The sequence below is a fragment of the Orycteropus afer genome, unplaced genomic scaffold (genome assembly GCF_000298275.1).
Source record: "Orycteropus afer afer isolate SDZICR_OR568_19922 unplaced genomic scaffold, OryAfe1.0 scaffold00106, whole genome shotgun sequence".
NCBI classification, from domain to species: domain Eukaryota; kingdom Metazoa; phylum Chordata; class Mammalia; order Tubulidentata; family Orycteropodidae; genus Orycteropus; species Orycteropus afer.
The window spans coordinates 9,780,184-9,792,005 of NW_006921693.1; the positions used below are offsets into that span (position 1 = coordinate 9,780,184).

Genomic DNA, 11,822 nt, shown 5'->3' on the forward strand with positions numbered 1-11,822 from the left:
ATTTGCATCTCTCTAATAGCTAATGATAGTGAGCATTTCTTCATATGTTTGTTGGCCGCTTGAATATCCTCCTTGGTGAAGTGTCTATTCATGTCTTCTGCCCATTTTTTAATAGTTTAAAAAACTATTCTTTCTCCACTGAATTGCCTTTCCCCTTTTTCAAACTTTAGTTGTCCATTCTGTGGGAATCTGTTTCTCTTCTGCTCTCTTTATTGGGTTCCACTGATCTATGTGTCTGCACCAGTACCACGCTCTGCATTACTGAACTTCCACAGTCTGGTAGCTGTATAATAACACTTGAAGTCAGGTACCATTATTTCTCCAATTTTGTTTTTCCTTTTCAAAGTTGTTTTGTTCACTGTGGATTCTTTGCATTTCCATGTGAATTTTAGAATTGGCTTCTCAATTTCTACAAATAGCCTGCTGGGTGTTTTATGATTGTATTCAATCTATAGATCAATTTGGGGAGAATTAATACCTTACCAACACTGATCTTGCAACCCATGGACACAGTATATCTTCCCTTTTGTTTCTGTCTTCTTTAATTCTTCACAGAAATGTTTTGTAGTTTTAGTATACAGGCCTTGTATCGTGTTTGTTACATCTGTCCCTAAGAAATTCACATTTTTATGCTTATGCAAAGGATATTATTTTTAGTTTTTTCTCAATTTCGGACTGTTGGTAGCTAGATATAGAAATACAGTTGATTTTTATACATTGATCTTGTATCCTGCAACTTGCTCAAGTCACTCATTACTTCTAGTAGTTTTTGATAAATTCCATCAAATTTTCTACATAGATATTTGTAGAAAAATATGTTGTCTGTGAATAGAGACAGTGTTAGTCTTCCTTTCCAATCTGTGTGCCTTTTCTTTGGCTTATTCAGGGTCCCACAGTCTGTCCTCTGTCTGGAAATTCACAGGAGGAGCGTTCTCGAATTTATCTACAACCCAAGTACCAATCTCCACCACGCTTGTTTGCACTTTCACCTTGAAGAAGCTTCCCATTATGACCCTGGCATCTGAGGCTTTATTGGATAATATGTCTAAAATTAGCTTCAGAGTTTTTGGGAGGGGAGATGAGGGGAGCAAGTGTGAGAGAGTGAAAGGGAGGGTATAGTTGTTGGTTAGTGAAAGAGCTGACGCATAAAAATAATCCCACCCTTGGATTACCTTTGTCTTAGTTATCTAGTGCTGTTAAAAGAGAGAAACTACAGGTTTAACAAACAATAATGTGTCTGGGAGGCTAGAGGCCCGAATTCAGGACACCAGGTCTGGGAGAATGCTTTCTCTGTGTCTCTGCTCTGGAGGAAGGTGCTTGTCTCTTCCCAGCGTCCATTCCTCATTCTGGGCCACAAATTTTGGAGAGACACAATCCAATTAACAACAACCTTCTTTGAATGTCCCATAGTCAGATCACTGACATTCCATGCATTGCACCCTACTTTCTCTTAATGGTTTTTATGCCATCATCTTAACACGCTTTAAACAGGATTGTCACTCATTCTGCTTTCCACTGTAGCCACCCCTGCATTCAACTTGTGGCCCAAGTCTCAAACAACTTGGGATTTGTGTGAGACACGGGAGATCTGTCCTATAAGTTGGCACCTCCCCACCTCCCCGAGCCCGGTTTTGCACATTCTCTTTCTAGCCTGCTTTCCCATGCTCCTTTGCTTTCTTCTCTTTTTCATTCTCCTTTGCCTCCAAGCGTAGATGTCCTGTCTGGTCCTGATTGCTTGTCTTGGGCATTGCTCAGGGCTGACTCTCAGAGCTGGGAGTGTGCGTGGCCTTGGTTATTAGCTCTTGTGTTCCCTGTGGTCTCATTTAAAAGCTATTCCTTCTCTTCTTTGAATAACATAGAGTTGATCTTATCTTCCTCCATAAGAGTGGTACAGGGATTAATTATCTAATGTTTGTAGAGCATTTGGAAGTTGATAGATGCTAGTTATTATTACACCCGTATGTTGTCCTTTATTCTAAACACCTCAGAAGCTGAGATAAGCCAACTTAAATTAAAAAAATTGTCAAGAGAACTGTGATATCCAGAAGAAAAGTGTGATTGACCTTCCTTGGTGAACTTTTTCACTCTGCTGTTAGTCAGTCTCCCGTGAGGGATATGATGGGAGCAGTTCAACATCTTTGAATGACCGCCATGGCGAGTGGGGACAGTGCTAGAATTTTCACCTTCCATGAAGGAGACCTGGGTTCAATTCCCATCTGATGCAAAGCCACCACCCATCTGTCAGTGGGGTTTCCTTGTGGCTGTGATGCTGACCGGGTTTCAGTGGTGCATCCAGACTAAGAAAGGCCTAGTGATCTTCTTCTGAACATCAGTGAGGAAAACGTGTGGCTCACAAGGGTCCAACGCACCACTGAGCTGCATCTTTCTGTTGTGCACAGAGTCACGTGAGTCAGGGACCGACTAGACTGCTGACTCAGTGGCAGCTATCAGCCGCCGTGTTTGCAGGTGCTTTGTATCTATTGTCTTAGTGAATGCTCCTGTTAGCAATAATTTAGTTCCATTTGGCAAAGGAGGAAATTTAGACCCAGCAAAGGCAAATAACACTTGTCCAAGTTCACTCAGCTCTTTAATTTGATATTCACTTATACTGCCTTAATGTGATAGGGAGAATAGCCTATTAATTTAATCATTAAATACTAATTTTTTAAAGCTTGCTTGCTATAGGCAAAACACATTTCTAAGATCTGTGTATTGACTCATTGTAATCTTTACAACGACTCTGCCTAAACACCAGTAATATTCTTCTCTTTGGAAATACCTACAGGTTTTGAAAAGTTTCAGTGCAACAGTGTGTTGAAAGTAATCTACAAACTATAGGTACTTTAGAGGAGTCAAGATACCAGATGTTTCCAAACTGTGTTCCTTAGAACACTAAGAACCTATGAGGAAGAGTGGGGGCTGTAGCATAAAGAGAAAAAGTAACTGGGGAGTGGCCTCCCAACAAGGATGCGACCTCAGAAAAACGGTGCTTCCATCATCTTCATGTTGCTTTTTGACTTCCAATGAACTGGGACAGAAGGTGCAGTGGATTTAAAAGTGTGAAAGCAATTGTTGTTGTTGTTGTTGTTAAGTGCCGTTGAGTCGTTTCCAACTCACAGCGACCCCATGCACAGCAGAACGAAACACTGCCCGATTCCGCGCCAGCCCCACAATCCCTGCTATACTTGAGCCCATCATCGCAGCCACCATGTCAATCCATCTCGTTGAAGGCCTCCCCCTCTTTCGTCGACCCTCCACCCTACTAAGCATGACATCCTTCTCCAGGGAATGGGCCCTTCTGACAACATGACCAAAATAGGTGAGACAAAGTCTGGCCATTCTTGCTTCCAAGGAGCATTCTGGCTGCACTTCCTCCAGGACAGATCTGTTAATTCTTTTAGCAGTCCATGGTACTTTCAGCATTCTTAATTGAAAGCAATTAAACCTACATGATTTATGAGATCCATCTCAAATACAGGATTCAATGAATCCCATTCTACAATTCTTACTTCCTACAACTTCCTACAACTATTAGTTTTATTTCATTTTTTTACTTTTTTATTGTGATTGGGACAAAAGTTTACAGAGTAAATTCATTTTCCATTCATCAGTTCATACACATTTTGTTTCATGACATTGATTGCAATTCTCACAATGTAACAGCTCTCTTCCCTCTTTCTCCTTGTTAACCTTTCCCCGTGTCCTTCTTGCTTATGCATTCCTGCCTTCTGAGCGTCCTCCCTGCTCAAATGCTGCCCTTCTGATCTCTCATGGTTGATTATTCTAAGGAGTGCACCTCCCTTCTGGTGTAGTTTTTCACCTTGTAGGCCTGTCTATTGTTTGGCTGAAAGTTAAGCTACCGGAGTGAGTTCAACTCCAGGCCTAAAGGGTGAATAGGGGCTATAGTCCTAGGGGTTTCACCAGTTACTAACAGACCAGTAAAACTGGTCTTTTTTATGATTTTAATTTTTTTTTTTTCCACATTCCACTCTCTCCAGGATCTCCAAATTTGATCTTTTTCCAAGCGATTGGCAGTAGTAGCTGGGTACCATGCAGTTTTTTGGGTCTTCGGTCAGGTAGGCTGAGGTTCTGTCCACTAGTCTACTTGGACTAATTGATTCCATGCATCCTTGATTTTCTTCACTCTTCTTTGCTCCGGATGAGGAGAGGTCAGTAGTTGCACCTTAGATGGCTGCGTGCAAGGTTTTAAGACACGCTACTATAGGTTTTAAATTCTCCTTCCCATTTTATAAGCCTTTTCCTCCACCCTTTGTAGAAATGAATATGGGGATTCATTCACTGTATTCTGTGTTGAACTCTTTTATGACTGAAGTACTGTATGTTTGTTAGAGTGTGTTCATATGAGTATTTTGAGTAAGAGGATGCATGCCGAATAATTGAGTCATGTTAAAATTTTGGTAGGTAATAACTATTTTGTGGGAGACAGATATCCCTCAAGACTCTGAGGATGAGGCATTTGTTCTTAGAAGCTCTGGTGGTGTAGTGCCTAAAGCATTTGACTGCTAACCAGAACGCTGGTGCTTCAAACCCACCTTTCGCTCCTGGGAAGGAAGGCTAGGCAATCTATTTCCCTAGAGATACTGTCTTGGAAACCTGAGGAGGGGTCCCTATGAGTCAGGACCAGCTCCACCACAGTGAGTTTGGTTTTTTTGGTTTAATGTATTTTATTGCATGAAACTTTTGGAAACATACGGTAACACATAAAGGCACCCTGCAGTGGTGGCACATAATTCTTGTGTGAGTCTCCTTCTTCTTAGTAATTCTCTTTTTCACCTTCTAGTTCCCTTGACAGGTAAATGCTTTCCAACAAGTGGGGGGTATAGGTCATTCTGACTCCTGGCTTGTTCTTCACAAGAAAGGAGGGTCACCCTAGTCTTTCAATTTCCAGGCCCACAGTAAGCTTCCTAGTGAAAGCAAGCCAAAAGGAAAGTGGTAACATCTGCCCTCCTTGTTACATGGTGTTATAAGCAAAAATTAGCATAGCATGAATTATGAAAATGCCTGAGGGGCGGGGGAGCAGCTGGCAAGCAAAGCGGAAGGCTCCCATGATTTGCGTAAAGATTTGTGTGATTTGCGTGTTTTGTGCCTGAAACTAAGTTCTTTACTTGAAAATTACATCATCACCAAAACACAGCTTCCAAGTGACACACAGGAAACTGTACATATTTACCAGGCTGACCTCCCAGCACACAAGTGAAAAAGACAGAAGTTTCACAGATTGCCACCTCTGGGCTGCACCCCCTCATTCAATACCCTCTAGACCCCGTGATGGCACCGCCCAATGTTTCTACAGTTACAAACGGTTATGTGTGTCCTCGCCAGATGCCAGCACACTACAAGTACTAGTACTAGTATCCCAAGACACAAGAGGCAAAAGATGGAAGGGCCCCATACATGTCCCACTGGTCATAAAAGGCATTTGATGAAATGTTTTTCCAGGAAAGCTGAGTAGAAATCGGTGTTTGCCTTCCTCTTAACAGGGTTCAGCTCATCAAAGCCATGCTTCAGAATAATTTTAGAATTGAATGTTTATTTATCTGTTTCCTTTGCCTTCTTCACTGGAAACATGATTCATTCTTAAGAAACTGACAGTTCTAGCGTCCAATGGCAGGAAACTGGGATTGAGGTGAAAGTCATCACATCTGTTTCAGACGTCATATTTAATGAAATGTAGACACATTCCCAGAACCATTGTATTAACACATGGATATCTTTGGGTTCCAGGAAACTGGGATTTATAATGGAAGTTCTCACTAGAACAGTAACACAGATGCTTGATCCTGAGGAAAATTGTTCCTTGAACAATCAAAAAGGCTTTGAAATGATTTAAAATCCCTGTTCTTCACCATGAAAATTTTCTCCTTGGAAAGTTTTGCCCTCATGGGCACTTCTACCCTCAAGCATTCAGACAGTAAGAAAATAGCCGTTCTGCACATAGGAATGGTGGCCTCACAGCAGAGTTAATATATTCACACAACACTGGACCCTAATATATATTGCAGAGTATTATAGGGCTTTGGAAAAGCTTAGTCTTACATATGCCACTTGCCATGTGTGTGAGTTTGTGTGTGAACCAGCAGAGTTCTGTATTTTACTTTAGTCTTTATTGTCGAGATTTCTTTTGCGGACTTAATATTGTTTTTGAAGAATGATGCTTAGTCATATTCACATTTAAATGACTTGTTCCAGTCAAAGTTAATGGATCAGATCTTACTAGGTAAGTCACAGAGTCACTTTGGGAGGATCATTTGTAGCTTTTTCAGTGCTATTTAATGAGCTGAAAAAGTAATTTACTAACGTAAAGGCTGGGGAAAATTTATTCCAAACCCCCAAACACTATGCCTTGAGACCACAGCAGATTCACCTTGTAAATTCAGGCACATTGGCTCCTCTAACAATCCATTCTGATCTCTTGAAGCTGCTGTTAGAGAAAAATCTTATAAAAGCAATAGAAATCTAATAAGCTAGATTTTCTCCCCCTAGGGGAGGAATAAACTAGGCAGTCATTCACATTCTAGTCTAAATAGCTTTGTAGTGAGTTTCTTCCTTCTAGAAAGGGAGTGATTATTTGGAATTATTGCAGGGGCATTAAAAAATAAGGGTCATCTTTGTATAGTAAGTTTTTCCTGAGAGAGCTTTCCAAAAGATGGAAGCAAAATGTATTGAAATTGTCAGCACTGAGGATATTCTTGGCTGGCTTTAAATTTTTTCTTAAAAGAATATTTGGGATCATTGCATAAGATTGATGTGATTAGTGTCAATAGATTGTATATGTGAAAAATGCTGAATTGGCAAATGTTGTGTTATGTATATTTTTATCATTAAAAATTTTCCCCTTAAGGAAAGTCATTGCCCTGTTGTATTGTTGCCATTTCTAAAAGATAATCTTTTGCACATTTAAAAATCAGCCGGTCTGCTACAGTTTTCACATCCAGGTTTTACCACAGGCTTTACCATCTGCCAGGTACTTGCTAAGCACACGGCATGCGCTGTCTTGCTTAATCCTCACTGCAGCATTACAAGGGAAGTGCTCCGTACAAGCCACATACATGATGCTGACTTTTCACTCTTTGAAACACTTTATAAATATTAGTTCATTTAATCCTTGTAACACCTTCTGTTATAGGTACTATTATTTTCCCATTTTATAGATAAAGACACTGAGACACAGTAAGTTGTGGAGCTGGGGTTGGATTTCAGGTATTCTAGGCATTCTAGGTCCAGAGTCGGGAGCTCTGGTGGTGTAGTGCCTAAGGCATTTGACTGCTAACCAGAAGGCTGCTGGTTTAAACCCACCAGCCGCTCCTCAGAAGGAAGGTTGGGCAATCTACTTCCATAGAGATACCACCTCGGAAACCCAAGGAGAGGTCGCTACGAGTCGGATCTGATTCGACGGCAGTGAGTTTAGTGAGGTCCAGAGTCAGCAGGGTTGCCATCCTTATCAGCGAGGAAACCGAAGCACAGAGAATGATTCCTGCCCAAAGTCACACAGACAGTAAGTGGCAGAGCTGGGATTCAGACTCAGTTGTCTCAACATACAACCTATGAAACTCAACCCTCACACTGTCCCGCACGTATTCTTATTGATGATCCCTCATTTCTCATATCCTGATCATTAATACTGGCTTCAAACAAAAGCCATTCACACCTGCTTCCACCTCAGTACAGATTTCATTGTCGCACTTGAGAAAACGTGGTAATAAGAATAGAGAAGGAAGACATTCATTAGCTTTATCATTTCTTTAACATGTTATTAACTTGTTATTTCTGAATAGAGTTTGGCAGTGGCTTGCTATGAGAAGGCTGCATCATTGCTGAGCTGTTTGTCAGTGTCAAAGACAATCGTAGCCTCATCCAGAGCAGCACTTCTTAATCTTTAATGGGCACAGGGATCAGTCACCTGAAGATCTTGTTAAAATGCAAGTTCTGATTGAATAGGCCTGCGGGGGACCTGATATGCTGCATTCTAGCATGCCCCCAGGTGGGATACAGATGTTCCTGGAACATGGTCCATGCTTTGAGTAATAAGGCGAAGGCACTGAATTGTTCCAAAGTGAGCATAAAGATTTAGGACCCAGGGTTCATATTGGAGGGAGGGCATTTTCATCTACAAAGAACATTTGGAGAGTTTGGGAAGGATTAAGCCTGGTCAGAGAGAAAGCTTATGAGCTAAGATATGACCTACAATGCACATTAACGGTCATCTGGTCCAATCGCCCAAGTGAAGCTTGGACCTTCTCTCGTCCCTGCCAAGTTAGAGAATTATCCATAGTGAGAGGAGCTCAACATTCAATAGAAGAAGAGAAATTTCAAGAGAGTGGCTGAATCACAGAAACAATCTAAGAGAGAGAGACACTAGGGAAGGGGTGGTAATGTCTCATACCTGCTCAGATAGACCTTTGTCTCATTCATACATTTTTCAGAGCCTTTGAATATTTATTCAAAAGCTTTCAAACCTTACCTTTTCATTTTTAAAAAATCACACTCTACCGGAGAACCATTGGGGAGACTACTCTCCCAAGCATTTGCCTCCCTCTATAAACTAAAGATTTCAGCACCGAGTGGCAGGTGAGACACAGTGACAGCTGTTTGGCAGCTGGGCAGCTTCTTGTCTGCACTGACAGTATGTCCCAGGGCCCTTGAGACAGCAGATTTACAAGGATCAAGGATCATGGGACCATCATTTGCTTCTGCCCATATCTTGCAAGCTGCACAGAAGACGTGTCATCCTATTGTTGGATCTTGTGGTTGGAGGATGCCAACTTCTGCTTTCCAGCCACGCTTTTCTCAGGCTGTTGTTTGACAGTTCCTGTTTTCTGTTCCAGGTGCCGGGGGAGAATGAGAAGCAGTGGAAGCCAGTTATGGTTGTGCTGACGGAGAAGGACCTTTTAATTTATGACAGCATGCCCCGGAGGAAGGAGGCCTGGTTCAGCCCAGTTCACACATACCCCCTTCTTGCCACCAGGTAGCAATGGTCTTATATTGGGGTATGGCTTGTTTACAGTCTGATACTCTTTGAAGCAATTACAAATATTTCAACTCACTGTATTATTGCTTATCGTTGCAGCAGGAGCTGAGAGCTCCTCAAACATATCGTTGTTGTTCTTAGCTGGTGTTGAGTTGGCCTTCAACTTATGGTCACTCCGCACATAACAGAAAGAAGCACTGCCTGGGCATGTAACATCCCCATGATCAGTTGCAGATCAGACCATAGTGATCCATAGGCTGATCTTCAGGAAAAGTAGATCACCAGGCCTTTGTTCCTAGTCTGTCTGATACCTGTTCAGCATCATAATGGCACACATGCCTTCACTGGCCAGCAGGTGGTGGCTGTGGATGAGGTGCATCAACTGGGAATTGAACCTGGGTCTCCTCTATGGAAGGCAAGAATTCTTGCTAAACCACCAGTGTCTTCATCCCCAAGAATATAGTGACACATTTTTAGCTAGATACATTAATTTATATGATTTAGGGTCAAACATGAGACAACAGAAACAAAAGAACAAAATGCTCCTCCTCATCAAGGAATAGTGATGTCTCTGAGATGGTCCCTTCTAGCCACCTTCCTGAGTCTCCATGGCAACCCCTTTGAGACAGAGTGGGCATATGTATATGTACTCATGAAGTCCAAGGAGATTCATTAAACAAAGACCTTCACTTGTGGCTCAAAGATGAAGAATGTGACATGAGAATGTTCCACTAGTACATTTTAAGGCTTGTTCAACACAAGAAATCCATAACAAGTTCTTCTTCAGTTGTGTAATGGTACTGGGACTGCCAGCATCTGTCTGGATTTTAGGACCTTCAGAGCACATTTACTGTTCATGTGAAGTGTGGTTTTAATGCATTGTAAAGAGGTATGAAAGAGTTCTCGTGGTGCAGGGGTTGGCTGCCAACAAAGGTCAGTGGTTAGAACCCACCAGCTGCTCCACAAGAGAAAGATGAGCCAATCTACTTCCATAAAGATATTAATAAAGATATCCATAAAGCTATCCAGCCTTAGAAACCCTATGGGGAAGTTCTACTCTGTCCTGTAAGGTTGCTATGAGTTGGAATTGACTCAATGGCAGTGGTTTTGTGTCACTCAACATCCACAATACATTCTGTGAAATAGGGTAGTATGTGGTTTGGACATTGGACAAAGCATATTATATATGAGAGAGAGGTATGCAGGATGGTCACCAGTGCTGGGACTCATGCTACCACCACAGCACCATGAGGGTAGGTGAAGACTTTGGCTCTGCTGCTTCCAATCCTGCGTGGTCGCCTCCTTACCTCCAAGAGCCGCACCTGCCCTCACCTGCTTGCCATGGTGCACACGCCAGTCCTGTCAGCCACCTTTGCTGCTGCTTCTCCCACACCACTGCAGCCTGCACCAGACTCAGCAGCCGCCACCACTGGCAGAGAACCTGAGGCCTTGGGCCCAGGCTGTCATGTGTGCAGGGAGGCCAGGCCAAATGGGGCAGTGGCCTCAGCAGGGTATCCCCCTTGGTGCCTCTGGGGGCCATTGTGGGGTCCCTGACCTGAGGCAAGTGCAATAGAACAGACAGCTTTGGATGGATGATAGGACCCTCCCCCTGCCTCCCAGGTCCTGGGACCCAGAGAGCTAGTGAGAGACAGATCGGATTTCTGAATCTCATTACTTAGCAAAGTACATCTTCCGTGTCTCTGTTCTACCAGGATTTCTGAACTTTATTATAACCTTCAGGGACCACAGACATATATGCTGCCAGATGTTGCCTGAACGCTCATTAAGCATGACATACCTGTACTTGCCTCCTCTGCCAAAGGACTGCTTGCTGGGGACAAAAGCAAAGCAGATCTGACTCTTGCCATCCAGTAGCTAATCATTTTTAGACCAGGCAGAAGACAACTCTTTCTCTGTATGCTTTATGGCAATGGGCCCAACTTTCATTCCTTCTATGCCTGTTTCTTTACCTGTATTTGTGGTTTCCTTGGCATAAAAACCACTGCCATCAAGTCAGTTCTGACTCACAGCAACCCCCATTGGGTTTCCAAGACTGTAATCTTTAGATTGCCTTGTCTTCCTCCCACAGAGCAGCTGGTGGGTTTGAACCACGACCTTCTGCTTAGCAGCCAAATGCCTTACCTACTACACCACCAGAACTCCTTCTCCTTAGTATAGTATCTGACAATGTCAGGGCCTACAATGTCTATTGAATGAACTATTGAGTGATGCAGGGCAAACTCTGAGAGAAATTTGGTACAGCTCCTCTTAGGATTAGAATGGAATTTAATGGTCATCTGGTCCAATCTTCCAACTGATGCTTGAATCATCTTGCACCCCTGCCAGGTCATCTCAGCTCTGAGTTAGAGAATTATCTGTGGTGAATGGAATTCAACATTCAATAAAACAAGAGAATTCAAGATAGTGCTTGAATCACAGAATCAATCTAAGAGAGAGAAACTAAGGGAAGAGGTAGTGAAGTCTGGAAGTGAGTCGTTTACCAAGTGCTCCCAGGAGAAAACTGGAAGGGGGTAAGGGAAGAAGTTGGAAGGGAAAGAAGTCAAGGAAGGGTGTAGTTTTAAGCAAAGTCTTGGCCTCGATCTGATCCTACAAGGAATTTGTGAGCTGTGCTGCCCAATATGGTAACCACTAGCTCCATGATGTTGTTGTTGTTGTTAGGTGCCGTCAAGTTGGCTCTGACTCATAGCGACCCTGTGTACAACAGAATGAAACACTACCAGGTCCTGTACCAGCCTTACAATCCTTGCTATACTTGAGCCCATCATTGCAGCCACTGTGTCAATCCATCTCGATGAGGGTCTTCCCCTTTTTC

General features: G+C 42.7%; 1 protein-coding gene across 1 annotated transcript in view; it reads left to right on the top strand.

The window, feature by feature from the left end:
• SNTB1 (syntrophin beta 1) overlaps positions 1-11,822 on the top strand; it is a gene marked incomplete at its 3' end in the record, with an annotated part of 321,501 nt that overhangs the window by 265,370 nt on the left and 44,309 nt on the right. Inside the window, exon 4 of the mRNA XM_007943433.2 lies at positions 8,847-8,986. Within this exon, the coding sequence (XP_007941624.1) occupies positions 8,847-8,986 (140 nt within the window). The remainder of the gene's footprint in view (positions 1-8,846; positions 8,987-11,822) is intronic.